The sequence below is a fragment of the Oenanthe melanoleuca genome, chromosome 6 (assembly GCF_029582105.1).
Source record: "Oenanthe melanoleuca isolate GR-GAL-2019-014 chromosome 6, OMel1.0, whole genome shotgun sequence".
NCBI lineage: Eukaryota > Metazoa > Chordata > Aves > Passeriformes > Muscicapidae > Oenanthe > Oenanthe melanoleuca.
Window position 1 is genome coordinate 21,745,275 of NC_079340.1, and position 19,370 is coordinate 21,764,644.

At 57.2% G+C, this 19,370-nt stretch overlaps 1 protein-coding gene across 2 annotated transcripts; it reads right to left on the bottom strand.

Moving 5' to 3' along the window:
- Nucleotides 1-5,560: 5,560 nt before the first annotated feature.
- On the bottom strand, nucleotides 5,561-18,919 carry PPRC1 (PPARG related coactivator 1). 2 transcript variants are annotated; one of them, XM_056495213.1, is made up of 14 exons: nucleotides 18,765-18,919; nucleotides 14,905-15,048; nucleotides 14,607-14,762; nucleotides 14,089-14,214; nucleotides 10,929-13,719; nucleotides 10,492-10,545; nucleotides 10,049-10,109; nucleotides 9,624-9,709; nucleotides 8,657-9,455; nucleotides 7,054-7,227; nucleotides 6,825-6,888; nucleotides 6,499-6,620; nucleotides 6,212-6,363; nucleotides 5,561-5,892 (listed from the first exon to the last, which is right to left on the bottom strand). In XM_056495213.1, exons 1-14 carry the CDS (start codon nucleotides 18,903-18,905, stop codon nucleotides 5,789-5,791), a joined length of 4,974 nt encoding a protein of 1,657 aa, XP_056351188.1. In that variant the 5' UTR covers nucleotides 18,906-18,919; the 3' UTR covers nucleotides 5,561-5,788. The 2 variants fall into 2 exon arrangements, with proteins under 2 accessions (XP_056351188.1, XP_056351189.1); XM_056495214.1 differs by lacking the exons at nucleotides 14,905-15,048; nucleotides 18,765-18,919 and having other exon boundaries at nucleotides 14,607-14,887.
- Between the last annotated feature and the right edge of the window lie 451 nt (nucleotides 18,920-19,370).

Genomic DNA, 19,370 nt, shown 5'->3' on the forward strand with positions numbered 1-19,370 from the left:
GGCACTCAGTTCAGAGTAAAGGATGGTTCATTACAAACCAGGAGAAACTGCTGCCAAAGGTGAAGATCAGCCCCAAGGTTGGAGAGGAGATACAGGAGAAACTGGCCAGGCTGCATCAAACACAGGCATGATCAGGCTGCCAGACAGGTATTAACCAAAGATTCTGAGAATAAATTCAGGCTAGTAAATCCATTGGTAATTTCAGAAGAGCCAAGTGCAAGCTCCCAAAATGCAGAGGGAGCAGACGGTTGGGAGGTATTGCAAGTGCTGAGAGTAATAGTTCCTCATAGGGGAAGAAGGAGACCTTGACCTTGTCAAGGGATGAGGGAAGTAGGGTGAAATTTAATGGCCGAAAGGGCAGATTAAACACTTGGGGACCAGCAGCAAGGACATTTGCTACAAACTGATGAAATGAAGGCTCCAAAGGAATAGAAAGACCTTAATGCACTGAAGGATGAATATGAAACAGCAGCACGATGCTTCTGTGAAAAAGGAATTGCACAATGCTAGGATGCATCAGACAAGTTATTTTTAGCAGAAACATTATTGCCATTGCGCAAGGCATTGTGAGACTTCCTCCAGAATATCCTTGCAGCTCTACGTCCAGGAAAGATAAATTTCCACTGCACAGAGAAAAACAATTTGGATGCTGAGACAAACAAACACAAGCTGATTAAGAATCTACTAAAAGAGTTTGGTTTGTTCTGGCCAGACAGGGGCTGAGAGGCTGAGATGTATTTCTGAAGTACCACTGAAAGAAAATTATACATAAAATTGTTATGAAAATATATAAGATGTACAATAATGGCAATAAGTATTTAATAAGTTTAGATGGTGAATTAGAGAGCTTAAGCCCCTGCCAGGATTGATGTTCTGGACCAGCCTTCCAAGAAGGGTAATGAGGCAGAAAAACCTGCATCAATTTAACACACAGTTTGATAGAATTCCCTCCATTAATTTGTAAGTGAAGGGCCCTGGAAATGGGAGGCTCAGCCTGGGATACAGATCAGGGCTGGCCAAGAAGTCAGCAGTGCTAAGGGTGTTTGAAGGAAGTGTTGCTTTACTCCAAGCTTCTGGGTTTCTGCAGGTCATTGTGATGATGAAGAATATAATTTCCCTCCTAATTTGCTTCTAAAGGTACTGAGGTTTTCCTTCCTTTGGGAAACTAAAGGCAGGCTCTAGGTCTCATGCACTGGCACCCCTAGCATTACAGTCCCAGAGGTCTGCTCACACATTAGGCTTAATACTATTGCCAGATTAGGGTCAGGAGGGAATTTTCCCAGATTGACAGAAAAATTGCAGTTGCAATTTTTTGTGTGGTTTGGTTGGGGCCTTTCTGTTTTGTTTTGCTTCGGGTTTTTACTTCCCCAAGTTCACATCTATTTTCTAGATCCTATGTAATTTTTTTCATTAATTCTCTGCTATTGCCAAACTGCAGACCAATGGTCCCTTAATCTCCATGCCTGTTTCCTGTAGCATGTTACAACTGCAGGTCTTTTTCTGAGAGGAGTCAGAAAGCACTTGCAGCACCTGGTTTGTGAGGTGAGTGGAGCAGGTGTCCAGATTAGAGGCACTACTAGAGGCTGCAGACACTGGACTACAGGGTGACCCTAGGGAACTGCCCAATGCGAACACAAGCACACATGGTAACCGCAGCAGCGGCTCGAAGAGGGAACAGGGGCATTAACCCAGGCTCTCAGCTGTACAAGCACAGATTTAAAGGACACACAACCACTGGCTGACCTTCAGGGCTTATTTGCAAGCAGGCAAGGAGGTATTTGGGATGAGGAGTGTGTAAGAGAGCAGAGAAAGTGTGGTGAGAGAGCCCCAAACCCGCAGGTGCTGCGTGCCAAAGTGGGATGAGCACCTCTCCCAGCTCTCTGGGGCTCCTATGAGCCCACCTGCATCAATCCCAGCACCAGACTGCCATGGCCATTCTCAGCAGTCACCCTGGAGCTGGGTACCCCTGTGAGGCTCCCGGTGGAGGGAACCCAGGTTGAGGAAGCACAGATATGCCACAGCAGCAACCTCTGCTTTGGGCCAGGAGCTCTGAGACCTTAGGTGTGTTAAGTCTGAATCTCGAGGACTGGTGGTCCCAGGAACTGGAATGGGTGTCAACAGCAAGGACCATAGCCAGATTCCAGCCTCGCACCTCTGCCCATAGGGGTCCCTGTCAGCTTTCAGGATAAATATGCTGAACATCTTAAGTGTGAATATCCTAAGTGTGGGAAAGCACACCCACCTCACAGAAATGTGGGTACTCCGTACCTGGCAGCACCCAGCTCCACGGTCCCAAAATAACCCTTCCTGAGGATAAGGACTCTGCTGCTGCTGAGGAAATGTTGAGCTCTGCAAAGCAATGAGGACAAGGGCTGTGCAGCCATCAGCCCTGGGCAGAGATGTACAAGGAGTGCTGCTGTCAGACTCTCCTGCTGCCCCACTGCCTTCTGCATACAGGCTCCAAACCAGCTTATGCACAGAGCACAAACTCCTCATTTTGCAAGTTTTACCCACCATGAAAGACTAATTTGGATGCTCTTCTAGCTGCTTTCTAGCTTGGAGATCATATTCAGAACATACTAATGCAAGAGAGAATGAAAAGGGAAAGGAAGAAGGAAGATGTGAAATTAGCATCAATTCCTCAGAGATTTGTTCCAGAAGCAGACTGTAGGTAACAGGCCCTGGTGCAGGAAGGGACAACTGCTGGAGATTGGAGTCTGTAGCAGGAACAGAAGGGGAAAGGCTGAGAGTGCTTTGAAGAGAGACAGAGTAAAAACCCCAGCTCTGCTTAGTGACTTCTCAGAAAACACCATCTGTGTGGTTCCCAGCCATGGGCTGCTGCAGCTTGGGCAGAGCCCAGGATGCTGCTGCTTGCAGGAGGACGGTTGGCTGTCCTATGGTGAAGCGGTTTTATTTCCACGAGAGCTGGGGTCCCTACAAAGCGTCAGCTTTGCTCCTCACCTCTGGCTTGCCTGCCAGGGCAAAGCATGTGCTCCAAGTGCTGCTCGTCACTGTCCCCAGTTCTCTCCAGACAGCTCCCGCCAGCACCCATGCCTCCAGAGAGCTGGCTGTGCACTGCTTTCCATGCTCCTGCCTCCTCTTTGCAATAGTGCCTTTGCCTCTGGCTGGACAGCAGGAAAATACCTTTCTGCAACTCTCACACCCTCCACAACAAACCTTAAATCAATAACCAAGAACACAGGGACAGGTTATTGCTAACGGAAACCATTAAACTGTAACACAGGGGGATAAAGCCAACCTCTAACACTCAGAAGATTTATAGGGCACAACAGCAGGGTGTTAATTCCTTTGGCAACACAAACGCTTTCACACCCCCATCTTTCCTCACCCACAGGAGTAGTGGGAGGAGAGGGGACCATGTGCAGCCCAGCTGTAGGAACACAAGGACACATCCTTGTTCACACAACAGTCAGCAGCACACATACTTGAGGTGATGCCATGCTCACAGGGCCGCCCAAATGCACACACCTAAGGTCCATGAAATAGCATATGCCCAGGGGTTCTCAGGATTGCTGACAACAGACATCCCCTGTGCCCAGCTCCACCTTGTCTATAACACTACCCACTCCTGCCTCTTCAGCTGCACCACATTTTGAGGAAAGGCTGTAAAGAAACTTTCAGATCACTTAAAGTATTTGTAGAAACAAGCCCAGCTCTAAGGCATACAAGTCCTTCCCCAGGCCTGAATCACCCAACAGCTGGGGAATGTTTTCACAGCTGGTTTAACAGATGCTCTGTCTGTAACATTTGCTTAGATCCACAGCCTTCAGTACTGCTGTGGCAGCTCTGAGACCAGGGAGATGCAGGCCAGCACCACAATCAGCCCAGCATCTCTGGGCAGGAGAGGGGCTGCAGGTATGCTGCAGCCACAGTGCTTTTCATGAACTCACAGAAAGGGACACACATCCTCCCCACAAGACCCCACTGGGCCCTGGTCGTCACCCCCTCCTTCCTTCAGATGTCCCTGGAAGAACTGCATTACCAATTAACAGCCCCCTGCCTGCCTCCCCCTAGCCCACTCACACCCTTGCCTGCAGTTGCCTCCTTGGACTCTTACCTTGTGAAAAGTCCAGGGCCAGGCAGGAGAGAACAGGGTGGGAGGTCACTCAGGGCCCACCTGCACGCAGCCTTATTGTATCCTACATCCCTGAGTACTGCAGAGGCTTCCCTGGGCTGAGCAGTGGAACAGCGCAAGTCACCCAGTGTGCAGGCAGGAGCACTTCACTCCATCTAGGGGAGCAGCAAGGGAAGAGGTGGACTCCAGCCACTGTCCCAGACCATAAGAGTGCAGCAATACACCCAGGCACAGCCACAAAGGGCTCAGAGCTTTGAACATGATCAAAGTGGCAACATCAGTATCAACGTGGCTGAACCCCTCATTCTGGGTTTATTGCCCCTATTCCCCTCCCTGCTCTCACATTATTGAAGTGTGTGTTGCCTCCACTAAGTAAGAGATCTGAAGAGATGTTAACCAGCCCTTTCCCACCCCAAACACCATGAAAACACCATGGAGTGGCATGGGAGTCCATTCCCTGCCCACTGCTTCCCTCCACACCCTCCCAGCTCTGCACTGCTCAGTTGGGCAGCTGCAGGCTTCCCTAATCCAGGGTGTGCCAAGGGAGGGCTCAAACAGGCACCATTACACCCCATCCCAAGCCTGTCCCAGTCCTGAAGCCAGAATACTCGATGCCATCTCAGGGTTCCCAGTCAGCAGTGCCAGCTGCAAGGGATGAGCCTCCCCTGCAAGGGACCAAGCTTGTCCCAGCCCAGAAGCAGTACAAGGCAGGGCTTTTCTCTGACTGCCAACACAAGAGCAGGAAAGATGCTTGGCAGCAGGCCCAAGCACACCCCCTTGGGGGCCGCCTGCAATCACTCCTCTCCTCCATGAGCTGCAATGCACTGAGAGGGCCTAAACAGGCATCATGCATTCCTCCCTCCCACTGGCCATTCTTTCCTGCAAAGCACCATCCCAATGCAGACAGCAATAATCTCTCTGCAGTCACACAAACACCTCTCCCTTGGGGGAAACCCAGAGATGAGAGGTCACTCCTCTCCTTCTGGTGAGCCAGATTAATACCAAGGACCAGGCTCGAAAGGGACAGGCACACAGGGCATGGGCTCAGACCAAGCAGAGCCCTGCCCGAGCTCTGGCCAAGCGCTACAGCCAGTTCCCAGCCCACTGCTGGAGGATCTTGCACTGCCCCCCCGTGGCCATCGCGGGAGGTGCAAGTGGCCCCAACACGGCTGCAAGCCTCAGGGTGCCAAGTCCTGCAACCAGCAGAGCCCAAGAGACCTTCAGAGAGGTCCTCAGAGAGGCATTCATCCCTTGCCAGGCCATTGCAGACTGCCACAATGACAGTCACACACTCGGTGACTGCAGTCCTGCCCCACTCTCCCAGACATCCCACTCTGTGCCAGTCCACAACCTGTGCAGTATTTCATGGGGCCATACCACAGGCAGTCCCTGGGGTCTTGAGGGAAGCACAGCTTGAGCCCACACCTGGGAATAGCCCATGCAAAGGAGGAAACAAGGCAGTGCTGCTGTTTGGGCATCCGCATTTATTATATGTCTGGGGCAAGCCCAGGGCTGCCATTTGCCTGGACTGCTCCAGTTGAAGGCCAGTGACCTGTCCTCCTTAAATATTGGTTATAAAACAAATTTTTTTCCTTTTTCATTTTATTAAAAACCTCATCTCTTTCTCCATACTTTTTTTGCCTTTTGTATTTGAGTATAAAAGTGGGGGCGGGTGCTCCGCCTTGCCTGCCGCTACCTCCGCAGGCTGCGCTGTGCCTGTCGCAGCAGAGTGTCGAAGTCCAGGGAGTCAAACTTGCTCTTGACAGGAGCTGGGTCAAAATCCTCCCGGTTTGAATCTGGAAGAGATGGGGGAAGAGGGTGTCTTGAGCCCATGGAAATACTGGCACAATTCTGGCCATTCCCACAGTAAACTTCTTATCTTGTTTCACCTGCCAGCCTCTAAACCCAGAGTTGGGCCAGCCTCCAATATGGTGCTGAAGAGACAGGGAGCCCCAGTTCAACCTCCCTTCAGGGCAGGACTGTTCCTGGATGTGGCTCTGCTGCCAACCCTGCCTGACCCCACAACCCAGGTGTAGGATGGGGACTCCTACACCTCTGGAAAGAAGAAAAGGACCCAAGAAGGCCAACCCCCAACTTGGAGGTGGCACAACTCACCCAAGTCAGCATAGTTCCTCCTGCAGAACTGCCTGCGGCCACCAAAGCACAGGTCAAAGGGCTGCTCATCTGGGCGCCGCAGCTTATGTCCACTCTCGATGGCAGCGAAGGCCTCCTCAGCATAGCGGTAGGTGACAAAGCCATAGTTATCCCTGACATTGGAGGAGATCAGCAGCAACAGTTATGTTTGTGCCCCCTTGGCCTGCAACATCCCCTTGAGTAATGGGAAAAGGGCCAAGAGGAGTCATCCCTGGGAAGGGACTGACCGATCTTCCCACAACTCTTACCCCTCAGAGCGGAAATGCAGAGTACACTCCTCAATGTCCCCGAACACAGAGAAGCGGTGCCGCAGCTCTGACCGTGTCATCCTGCTGGGGATCTTGCCAATAAACACAACTCGCCGCTCCTCCTGTGGGCAGGGATGGCCCATCCATAAGCAGGACCTCTCTCACATGGAGCACCCTCCCTGCATGGCCTCCCACCACACTGTGCCTGGCCAGGGCCTCCCAGCAATCCTGCTGGGAAGGCTGCACCTTCATGGTTTTCTGAAGTGACAGAAGGGCTGCGGATCCCCAAATTTCCAGCCCCAGATTCCCAGCCCTCCATCACTCACTATTGCACGTTCCTTCTGGAGGATCCTCTGCCTTTGGTAGTGGTCCTGTGCATCATAACTGTGTCTGTCAGGGAGAAAACAGACACATGAGCTACAGAATCATGGGGGTGCCAGAAGAGTGATTCCAAACACATGGGAGATCTTGAAGGAGCAGGTCCATCCCTCCTCCACAGGAGGCTGAGAGATGGGTTGGGGAGAGCTCACACCCCTGCAGGGTGGCCACACTCACCTTCTCCACCTGTTACTCCTCCTGCGGGGCGAAGGGGAGCGGGACTGGCTGCGGGATGTGGACCTGGATGAATAGGAGGACGTCGATGATGAGGATGAGGACCTCTCCCGGGACCTGCCACATGACCCACAGCTGGAGCGGGAGGAGGAGCTGTGGGAACATCTTGAGCGGTATCTGGGGGAAGGAGAGATACAGTTGAGCCCTCCCTTTGTCCAGCATCATGAAGCTCCAAAGTAGAAATCTCCATCGTCCCCATGGTGTCCAGCATCCCACCTAGACAGGACCCATCCCCAGGATGGGGAAGCCTCTGCCCAAGGGTAGCAACAACACTACGGAAACATTGCTCCATGCCACAGAGAAAAGGGAGCAGGCTTACAGGAGGCACTGCTTCTGAAGAACAAGAAATAGTCATAGGGGAATTGTGAAGCACAGGGCTGTGCCTGGGAGGGCCCAGAAAGGGCTGGGACTTCTGTGCTGAGCCCCACATGATGCACAGGACAACACTACATCCACATCGTGCTCAACAGCCGTGTGAACAGAGACTGCAAGAGCTTCTCCAGCAGGGCCAGGGAAAGCTTAAGGACAGCAGGACCAAAACACCTCAGGGATTAAACTATGCTGCCTCCAGGAGCACAGTCCCTCTCCAAGACATCCTGGCCATAGGTGGTCCCTGCCACAGGCAAACCCAGGCCTGGCAGAGCATGCTGCCTAGCTCTGCCACATATTCTCCTGGAGGACAGAAAGACAGGGTGGCACAGTATATGGGACATTTTCCACCACAAGGCCAGCTGATTTGCTGGAAAGCCAAGCCAGACATGTTGTTTGACAATCCCCAAGCTGCACATCCGTGCAACATGGCACTTTTATAACTGCCCTTTCCAGTTCCAGCCTCTGCATTTACTAGCCATCAATGAAGCGGTCTTGGTTGGACAGGCCCCTCATGCCCAGTGACATCTCCAGAACGGGCTGAACACCAAGAGAACAGGAGAGAGAGAAACCCTTCACCAGCTCCAGTGCCTCCCAGCCCAGCTGGGACAGGCTGCACATCACTCAGATGCACAAGGGCTCCAAAAGAAATGCATCCCACAGAGACCAAGGTGTCCCACTTTCCTACACAGCCACCTGCATAAGGAGAACAGGGAACCTCCAAGGCAGCCTAGCCAGACAGGTTTTTCCCTGCTTGCTTCCAGCAGCTCCCTGGAGAGCTCCACGGTGGCTCATTTCTACACAAAGGGCTGCAGCAGCCCCACAGCACAAATATTAACACCTGCCATAATACTCCAGAAAAAGCATATAAAAGCAAAGATGCAGCCAAGGACTTGTAACACGGACTAGATGTTCCAGAAGGAGTAGAGAGGTCTGGCTCAGTGGTGGCTTTGCAGGCACATGAGCCCGGATGTGGGCTTCAACCAGAAATGGATAGGCAGGTACTGCTGCAGCTCCCCCACCCTCTGGGAGCCGTACATCTCTTCAGAAGGGCCACAAGGACAAAAAGAAAAAATCCAGCCATCCAGTAGGAAGACCATAAAGATGTGTCTTTGCACTCACAAAAGACCAGCCACTGGACAACTGTCCCAAGAGCAAGCAACAATACACTGCTTACCTTCGCCATCGCTTGGGGGGTGGGGAGAATGACCGTGACCGGGATCGGGAGGACGAGGATGAAGATGAAGACGAGGACTCACTAGCTCCATCCGAACTGGAGCTGAAGGAACGGCTGGCACGGCTCCGGCCAGCCCTCCAGCTGTCGGTAGAGGGGCTGGGTGAGTCCTGGGGTCTCCGGTAGCAGCGCAGGGACCTCTTGGCAGCAGCGTGGCTGGGCTGGGCACTGGGAGTCTGCACCTCCTGGTCCCGGCAGGGGGATGCAGCTGGAGACAGAAGCACTGAGGTGGGGGGACTGCTGCACCCAGTGGGGGCCTTGTTCGGGATGGTAGTCCGATAATCCAGGGGAGCTAGGCAGGCCATCCCCAGGGGCTCCTGGCTGTGCCCCGTGGTGGTGTCAGGGGCTGGTGGGGTGGGCTCAGGTTGGTCCAGCGTCCGTTTGGTTAAGGAGGAGATGGGTTTGATAGTGATGTCCCGGTGGTGTTTGACATTCCAGCGGGAGCCACCTTTGGCAGGGGGCTGCGTGCCAGGGATATTGCTGCTCTCGGGCCGTGGTGTACCCAGGATGCAGTAGTCATGGTCTCCTGAGCAGACGTGGCTGGGAGCTGTGCTGGGAGCGGCTGGCACCATGCTCTTCACCTGGATCTTGTTTGGGGGCAGTGGCTTGGCTTTCGTCAGCTTGGTCGTTTTCTGAGGCCTCTCCTGGGGCATGGACCCAGGTGACTTGGTCTTGGCCAGCAGTGAGACAGCAGGCAAAGGCTTCCAGAGCTGGTGAGGAGGTGTTGCTGGGGGCGTGAGGCCTGGGAGAGCACCAGAACACTTACAAGAGCAGCCCTCTGCTGCAAACCACCCAGCTGAGGCTCCCTCATGTCCTGGCCCCCCTCACTCCCCAAGGTGTCCCCCCAGACACACAACAGACCTGCCACGACATGGCAAACTACCCTCCCTCGCCCCCAAGTATTCATTACCTGCCACATTGGCCAACTCAGAGGCCTGCAGGCCATCTGGGGGCTTCCTGTCCTGTTGGCTTGGCACATCCTGCTGGGTCTCAGGCCTGAGAATGGGAAAGGAGCTTTGTCAAACACAGCAGGCAAAGCCCAGCCCCACTCCCCACACCTGGGGCAATCTGTCCCACTGGCTAGTTCATGAGACAGAGGATCCAAGAGAGCTGCAAGGATAAAATTTGCACAGCCTGCTCATGCCCATCACTGCTTCTCCCAATTTTCCCCCTCAGTGCCAGCTCTGTCCCAGTCCAGTGAGAAGCTCAGTCCCTCCTGGACCAATGGACACAGCCCCAGCGCACGTCAAACCCTGCCAGGACTGAAAGCTGCCCTGTGTTCTTGCTCTGCTGGGCTCCACGCTGGGCACCAGCTGCCAAGGTTTTGATACTTACCCAGAGCTCCCCACCAGCTGTTTTTCGTCAGAAGGCTGTACAGAAGTTTCCTCCTTCTTGGCTGAAAAAGGAACAGGTAGGTGAGCGTGGCAACAAGTGGGGCTGAAGGACGGGATCCACAAAGCACCCCCAGAACAGCTCAGAAGAGGTTTCACAGCACCTGAAACCCAGCTCCCTGAAGATAGGAGCTGCACATCCATTTTTCTTCACACTCTTCACCACCCCTTTGGTTGCCATGGGGACCCCCAGGTGTTTCCACAGGCCAAGGAGATGGAGGCAGAAACAGCCCCAGGATAAAAAAACCTGAGCATGGCAACAGGAGCCCACAGGCAGCAGCATCACAGCCCTCCCACTACCACCCTGACACAGGGAGCAAGGACAGCCAAGGGAGGCCAGCATGGCATGGAGGGAGCCCTGCAGAGGATGGCATGCCAAATCCGCACCTTCTGACTTCTCAAACTGCTCCAGCAGGCTGGACAGGTCAGTGGCTTCAATTCCTGGGCCAGGGAGAAAGTGCAGCAAGTCAGATCAGCCACAATTCTCCCAGGATCACATTAATGTACCCCGACCCCATTCTCCCCCTACATCAGCCTCTCTGGATGGTGGGGCAAGCAGCATCTCTGTCTCCCACAGCAAGGACAGGAGCACCCAGCTCTGCAGTCCCAGAAGAGATTGATTTCAGGACAGCCAGCCCAGACCATCCTCTATAGGCAACATCCTAGCAGAGTACTGGGAAGAGACTGCAAGCCTGTGGGCATAGCTTTGCCACCCTCGCCCCCAGAAGTGCCAGGAACTGGTTCTGCTACCCAGGCTGCTGGCAGCACTGCAGCCTTGCTGGCTGCTGACACTCAACCCAGCATCCTGCAGCCCTCCCACTCACCGATCTCGCTGATGAAGGCTTGCACAATATCCTTGCTGCTGTCACTTGGCTGGGCTGGGCTAAGGAGTGGCTGGTGCCTCCATGGCCGCACAGCAGGTGCCTTGGTGGGAAGGCTGCTCTCTGCTTTCAGTGGTGGTTCCACAGCCTGGGAGGTGGATTTTTGGCCAGGCAACTCCTGCCCAGCAGCTGTCTTGGGCTCCAACAGGGCTTTCTCTACCACCTCCTTGCCTGGCCCTACAGCCTTCTCTGTGGCGTGGGTGCCAGGGGACTCCTCAACAGGGGCAGGAGACAACTCTGCTGGGCAGCAGATGGCAGCTGGGGGGGTCTTTGGGAGCTGGTTGGGAGTTGCAGCTTGGGGCTCCTCAAGAGGCTGGGTGGGGACAGCCTGGGGAACTGGCACTGCAGGAGGGACCCTGCTGGGCTGGGCAGTGGCAGCTGAGGGAGCTGGCCAGGGCTGGGCAGTGGCAGCTGAGGGAGCTGGAAGAGACTGGGCAGTGGCAGCTGAGGGAGCTGGCAGTGACTGGGCTGGAGCAAGAGGGACCTTGGGCAGAGAGCTCTCTCCTGCCAGCCGTGATTGCCTCCTGGGGTCTGACACCCTGCCAGTCACTGGCCTGGCTGGGCCACCTGCAGCCCCCATCTCACTGGTTGGGGCAGCAGGTGACTGGGTGGGGAAGGCTGGTGGCTCCGGGCAGCTGAGCATAGGAGTGGCAGGAAGCTGCCCATGCAGAAGGGCTGTTCCAGGGCGGCTACCAGCTGGGAAGGCAGTGGCAGCCTGCACTGCTGCTCCAGGGTCCCTGTACGCAAGGGAAGGCACCGGAGGCGGCATGGGGATTCCTGGCCAGTAGGATGGCGGTGCCCACCCAACTGGGGCATAGGGGCCACCTGGGCCAAAAGGAGGCAGGGGTGGCACAGGTGGAGGGGGCCAGGCCATGGCTGGAGGCGGGAGGCCAGGCACCATGTGAAAACTACTGGAGGAGCTGGCACTGGGTGGTGGGGGCAAACCATGGCAGCCCATAGGCTGCGGGTTGAAGCAGGGCCAGGAAGGCACTGGTGGGTAAAGGGCATAAGCACCAGCAGAGGCTGGCGGCATCCCAGTGGGGGCCACCCCAGCAACTGGGGGCACGTTCGGTGCAACAAAAGGCATTGGTGTTGAAGGGGGTGGTGGTGCTGTGGCAGCTGCTGGGGCTGAAGTCAGAGCAGTGGGAGCTTTGCTGGCAGGAGGAGGGACAGCAGCAGGGCTGGTAGGTTTGTCTGGTCCCTTCTGAGCACCATCTGCCTCAGTGGTGGAGCGCATGGGTGACACGAGGCAGGGGATCTCTGCCAGCTCTGTCGGAGGCTCGGGGACACTGGGCCACTTGCCGGCCACTTGCTTCTTGCCTTCCTGGCTGCCACCCGTGCTGGGTTTACGGTGCAGCATGCGGATGCGGTACTCACGCAGGCTCAAAGCCTTGGGTTTAGCTTCCTTAGGCAGGCCCTCACTCGGCTCTGTTGCTGGCAGGCTCTGGGCAGGCTCCAGCCCAACACCTTGCTCTGGGAGCTGAGAGGCAGCCTGGAAGACCCCACTGCTCTGTTCGGCAGATGGCTGCACATCTCCCTGGCCCTCAGCCTGGTCTGTCAGGCTGGGACATGCAGCTGCTGGCTGCCCCTCCACGCTTGGTGCAGTCTTGTCCAGGGGCACCTGAGTCGTCTTCTCCAGGGCCACACTCACGGTTTCTGGTGCTGGCTCCTTCTGCAGCTCCTGCTTCCCTTTCTTGAGCAGAAAGGCCCCTGTTGTGCTCCGATGCTTGCCCCGGGACTGCAGTGCCTGCTCAGCATGCAGTTCCATCTGCCCCTCCTTCCGGGCTCGCTCCAGCTGCTGTGCCAGGAAGTCTGAGACCTGAACAGAGGGACACTCTGCCCGCTGCCGGCTGATGGCTGGCTGGACATGGGACTGTCCAGAGCCAGTGGAACGGAGCCGCTGGACTACAAAGTCTCTCCCAGGCCTGGCCTGCTTACTTTGGTCTTCCTCTGCTTTCTTTTTCCGACTCTTCCTTGCTCTCTCACGGCCCCGTCCCTTCTCAGAGCATTCACGTTTTCCGCTTGCTGGGGCTTCTGTGCTGTGCCAGGAGCTGCTGTTGGGACCTGAGGCTCCAGGCGCTGTTGTCTCCAGTGGGGAGGTGGCCTCTGGGATAGTGCATGAAGGCTCCTTCCCAGCCAGTTTTCCCTTCTCCTCTTCCACTCCATTTTCCTGGGTTGGAGCTCCTAGCAGCTCCTCTTGATCTTCTGGGACTGACTCTCTGGTACTCTCCTCTACTCCCAGGAGCTGGGGCTCCAGGTCAGGGGAGCTGGGAGTCAAGGGCTGCAGGACAACAGGGATCTCCACACTCTCTCCCTCTCCAGGCACAATTTCCAGCAAGACAGGACTGCTTAGAAGTTCCTTGGCCACAGGCTCTGTGTCAGGGTCCAGGCACACAGTGAAGGTGGGCAGGCAATAGGGGTGCATGGACTTCACCAGCTCACTCAGGGATACATCACTTGTGTTGATGATGCAGGGGTCTTCATGCTCCTCCAGTGCTGCCCCAGCCTCACTCACACAGAAATCCACAGCCTCCATGTTGCTGTGTAGCTCCAGGCTCAAGGCAGCCTCCTCCTCTTCTTCCTCCCCATCACTGCGCTGTGGCAGAGGCTGCTCTCGGGCTCGGTGCCAGCCCACCTTCCGCTCCACCCTCGAGGTGCTGCAGACTTGCTTCTTTGGCAGCACTGGGTCCTCCAGGCCATGAGCAGCACGGTCCCAGGCCATGTCTTTGTCAATCTGGGAAGGAGGACCACAGCAAACATCAGTTCCTGGGCTTTTAGCAGCATTCCCCCAGGACAGCCAACTGGGTCTGCTGCAATTCTAATGCAAAGTGCCACGGCAGACAAAAAGCCGGAATACATTTGACCTGCCCAGTAAAACACAACAGAGCTAGAAATCCAAAGCTCCTATGGGAGCATTCCCAGTCCCTAGTGCCCACCACCTGAGGCAGACCCTGCTCCCACTGCCACTGGTGCCTTGCAAAAGTATCACTTCTGGGAAAGGATGCCTGTGGCAGGAGGCAAGGCTGGGGCTGGGGTCTGCAGCACAGATATCCCAGCACCACCCCAACACTGCTGCTTCAGCTTCCCCTGCTCAGCTGCTCACCTTCCCAACCACAGAGACGCTGCTGCTGCTGCTGCTGCTGCTAAGAGGCCTAAGAGCCTTAGGCTGTTCCAGGGCAGGGCTCTCGCACTCCAGCAATGGGCAGGATAAGGTGAGAAACTTCTGAAACTGGAAAGATGACCAGAAGATGAGACAGTGGCAAGTCTACTCTGCTGGAGAGGACAGGCCACCCCCAGCCCCATAATGCCCACGCACTTTACCCCACAAAGCCAAAGAGCAAACAGCCCTGTTTCACCCATACTGCACACAGCTCCCATTGGGGACATGCTACTCTCCAAAGCCTCTGGCACATCTCTGGCTCTGTATAAAAGATCGAAGGCAAAGGCATGGCCCTCCAGAATACTTCTCTCACATTGGAACCATCATGAGAGTACATCTCAGGGTATTGGGGACCAGGGTCCTATTACTTCAGGGCACCCTCATGCTAGGATCTAGCAGAGCCCTGCCTGAGCATCTTCCCAAGGGCTCTGGGGTCAGGCTACACCTGCCCCCCAACTTACCGAGGGATTCTCCCGCTCACGAGGTGAGGTCAGCAGCTCTGCATCCATGATGGTGTCAAAGGGGGACAGGGTCTCATCATCCGTGCTGTCCAGGATCTCTGTGATGGCAGTCAGCAGGGACAGCTCGTTCTGTGCATCCAGGCAGGCCCTGCTCTGCTGCAAGGGTAGGGACGTTCTCAGAGGGCGATGGGATTCAGGCATAAGACCAGGACATGGAGGACACTGCCACCACCCCCACCCATGCCACAGCCAAGGCCAGCTTGGCCACCACATCCCACATCTGTGTGTGAGCTCCCACCTCGCTCAGAGAAAGATCCTCAATGATGGAGATCACAGAGGAGTCGAGATAGTTCTGCATTGTCCCCAGGATCTCTTCAGCTTCTAAGATAGTTTCTGCATCCAATGATGTTAAGTTCAGGTCATCCTCCTCGAGGGAAAAGCACTGTTGAGGAGCATGGGGAGCCAGGTAAACACTTTGTACAGCCCCACTACCAACACTGATTTGCTTGCAGCACACATGGGCTCCTGACAGCCTGTGCTGCACACAGTGGCTGGGCACCCCAGCACCCTGAACATGCAGGGGAAGCAGCTGGAACACAGCTGCTAGTCAGAAGGTGGCACAGGGGACTTTCCCCTTTTTTTCCTCAGGAGAGTCCACCGCACAAAGCCCTGTGCTGCTTTCAGCCTGAGACCCTTTCAATTACCCAGGATGCCTCCACACTGAAAATTCCTGCCTGATTCACTCTGCAGCTGCATGACTGGGAAAGATGAATGGATAAAACACCAGGCTCTACCCAACACCACACACTGCAAGTGCAGGACAGGGAGGGGACAGGCTAGTTCCTGCCACCTCATGGACTGTCACGCACTCCTCCAATGCCGGCTGTTAGCGCCTCAGATAAGCCCAAAACCATTACAAAATTCATAACAAAAATGCAGGAGTCAGCAAGAGGGGTGCAGCCAGCTGCCACTGCTGGAGCCCTACCTCAATACCTCTACTGCAAGCTACAAGAGGACATGGTCTGTGCTTGCAATCCAGGACCAAACCAGCTTTGTTACTCTTCCTCCTTCAAATTCCCCACCCCACATCCTTTCCAATCCCCTAGCCACCTCCACGGATGCTTGGGTAATTCTGAGTAACTTCAAAAAAGTATTTGCACTGCACTCCAGGATGCCATGCAGCCATGCTGCAGGAAAAGCCAGATGCTGGGTGAGGGCAGGGGCTGCAGCCCCCAGCTGAGCAGAGCAGCAGTGCACATGTCACCGGCACAAGACAGGATGCGAATTCCTGTTTGCAGATGGGCTTAGGCAGAGAGATAATAGAGGCTGGGAAGATAAGGGCACCAAGGACAGAGCCCTGGGGGAGTACACCTCCCTCCCAAAGCTAGCCGGGAGCAGGCTGGGACCCATCTTCCTGCGGCACCAGCACCGTGAGAATATGTCTGAACCTTGGGGGATGCACATCTGATGCAGTTCACCTGTGTTTCATGTAGGTACCACAGCTTGTGTGAGGCTGTGCCCGTACAGAACAAAGTCTACCTTATGCCTAGAGAGAACCTGCTAATATTTTGAGATCCTCTTCTAGCAAGCAGTAAACTGCACCAGAGAGACAGTGGGCATTTCATGAAATAGGTGTTTCTAAAATATGACAGCACCACAGCCACATGCCTAAAACCCTGGTCCCTGCGTCTCTTCAGAGACAAGCTCTGATAAGACAAAGCAGGCACCACTGGCAACAGCACAGCCAGGAGCCCTGTGCAACCCCAGAACACAGGCAACTCAAGACTAGGATGAGAATCAAAGCCAGGACAACCCACAGCAATATTCCAAGTCTACCCATCCCAAATTTCTCCAGTCTTTGACAGGACAGCCCTAAAGACCAAGAGTCTGCAGTGGTTTGGGGCTCAGCAGGCAGCTTGCCAGCCCAGCCCAGCCTCTCCCAGGGCCCTCTGCCTGAAAGTGGAGCCCATCAGTGACACCAGAGCACCACTCCACTCTACCCCACCATGCAGACCAGACTATGGAGCAGTTTTAGAGCAGTTTTCCTGATCCGCATCCGAGCACGGCAGAGCCTGCTGGCAGCCCTCTAGGCGCAGCCTGGCTGCGATTCTCGGCCAATCCTCACTCAGATACTGGGAGGACATCCAGGCTTACACGCCCAGCCCCGGCAGCGTGCAACCCTGAGTCAGCGGTGACCGGCAGACAGAGGCACCCAGGATGGAGCATCAGCAGCCCGGGACGCGGGGACCATCTGACCCCTGCCTACAGCTGGGAAAGGGATCCGGAGGTCACCCCGGGGCTGCACAGCCCTGCCCATCTGGCCTCAGGGCCGGCTCCCCTCAAAGAAAGGATGTAATAAGAGGTTTCCAGCTGTGATCAGCGCTGGACATTAGGAGGGAGGGAAATAAAACCCTCCCACTCAAATGGCCTCTTCCTGTAGCTCCTGCTCGCAGCCCGGGAGGGAGGGAGGGCAATCTCCCATGCCTTCCTCGACTCCCTTGACTCAGCGCCTTGCAACAAGGAGTCCCACAGCCGTGAGTCACCGGCCTGGGCTGTGTTCCCCCAGGACTCCCTTTGATCCACCTGGGGACGGGCACCTCCTGCAGCCCTCATCGCTTGAACACCTCTTGTGCGTCGCGGCGGGGGTACGAACCAGCCCAGCCTGCTCCAGCCAGAGTCCCTGCCCGTTCTCCTCCGTGTCAGGGACCCCCATCACTCCTAGCCCGGAGGGGAGGGGGGAACCCCGCCGAGCCTTCCTTCACACAGCTGCCTGTGTTTGCTTTACAGCAAAGCTGCAGGGAAGAGGGTCACAGGAATGTTCAAGGACAGGCTTCGGCTCTGGCCACGCTGTGCCCAAACAACCAGCACTGCCAGGGAGAAGGGACGATGCCCACAGTCCCAGAGTGGGCTTTGGACACGGGGGCTACTGGGACCAGAGCTAACTACTTGCAATGGACACAGCCGAAGCGTGGCCACCAGCTCTTCCGACACCCACCCGGCGCAGCGCACACTGCGCTCGCCGCTCTGGTCCCCGGAAGGGACAACGGAGGCCCCCGCAGGCCGCTGTGACACGTGTGCCCGGCGTGCTGCGGCTACGCCCCGAGCACAGGGCGGCCATGGTCCCCGGCTGGCTGCCAAGGCTGCTCCTACAGCGCCGGAGCTGCCGGCAAGGCGCGGGGTGAGCCCGGGGAGCCGGGGGGCTCCGCCCGGCCAGCGCCGCACAGCCAGAGGATGCTCCGTGGATTCCTCTGCTGCTTTCGGAAAACATCAGGCGGGAACACACCTCTCTTGCCCCATCAGCAGCCCACTCTGCTCGCGTCGGGGAGGGGCGAGACGGGGCTGGCACCTTCCAGCCCGGGGTCTGGATGGGGGAAGTTTCCTGTAGCCTCTCGGCCACGCAGGAGGACCCTGGCGGAGGCAGAAACAGGCTAGGGCTTTCCCCAAAAAATTCCGACAAACGCACAACGCAGGTCCCCTCCTGGGGTGCTGCATCCCCGCACTCCACGTCTAGACAGCAGCGCACACACACCCAGCCCAGCCCCGGCACGGGCCCACCGGAGCCAGTGACAGCGGCAGCTCTGCGCCCCGTATCTGCCCCGGCGCGGGAGCCTCTTACTACGGGGTAAAGCCCCGCTTCCCGTGGATAAGCTTTCGGTTCGGCTCGGGGAACCTCCCCACGCCCGGGCCACATTCTGCACCCAGAGCCCCTGCCACCAAAACCGGCGAATGTCGGTGTCCCAAACCGCGCCAGCCCCAGCTCCTCGCGGCCGCAGGTAGCGGAGACCGGCACCGGGATGGAGAGACCGGGGGGGAATGACGTGAGAGGCATCCCCCTGTCCCCCACTACGTAAGGTCGGGGTGTCACCTCCCGCAGGGGACACCAAGCCACCCGTCCCGGCGGGTCCAGTGGCCGTGGTGCGGCCCCCCAACCCCGTAATCTCAGTGCGCCGACACCCCACCCCGGCGGGAGAGCTCCGGGCACACCCATAGAAAGGGCCCCACTCCAGGATCAGCGGAGGCGCCGCCGGCCACCGCTGCGCCTCCCGCCCGCTGCCGGTGCGGCGGGCCCGCTCCCGGCACACGTGGTGCTGCCGCCGCGGGAGCCGCCCCGGCCTCCACGTGTCACAGCGCGGCCCGCCGTTCCCCGCCGCCCCTTACCTGCAGAGGGCTGCCGGCGCGGAAAGGCGGCTCGCGCAAGGCTCCGCCGCTCCCCAGGCCCCGGGAAGCGGCCGCGGCGGCAACGCCACCAGCCCCGGCCCCGTTGGCGGCGGGCACCGCTCCGCCCCGCCGCGCCGCCATCTTGGCGCCTCTGCTCCCAGCGCGGCCACTGCCGAACGCGCCACGTGACCGTCGCCCGCCCCGCACTACAGCTCCCGGCGACCCCTGCACCGCCCCGCCCGCGCGCGGCACGCCGGGAACGCACCCTTTCGCCGCTGACCGCGCGACGAGAAGCGGGCACCAGCCTGAGGGGGCGCCCGGCCTCGGGATCGCGGGCGGCCATCTTGAGGGCGGGCAGAGCCTCGGGATTCGCCGCCATCATTGCGGCGGGCGAGGACGAGGAGGGTCGGCCCAGCCCCGCGGCGCGCAGTGGGAGGGGCGGCGCGGGCGGGACTGGCGGGAAGCGCCCTCTGGGGGCGGGGCAGGCGCTCATTTTCCCGCGGCGCCACGGGCCCGCCCCGCCGGCTCTGGCGCACATGTGTGCGCGGCCGGCCCGTCTGTTCCTGCGCTTCCCGGAAAGCAGGGGCAGAGCTGCTGTGGGCGCAG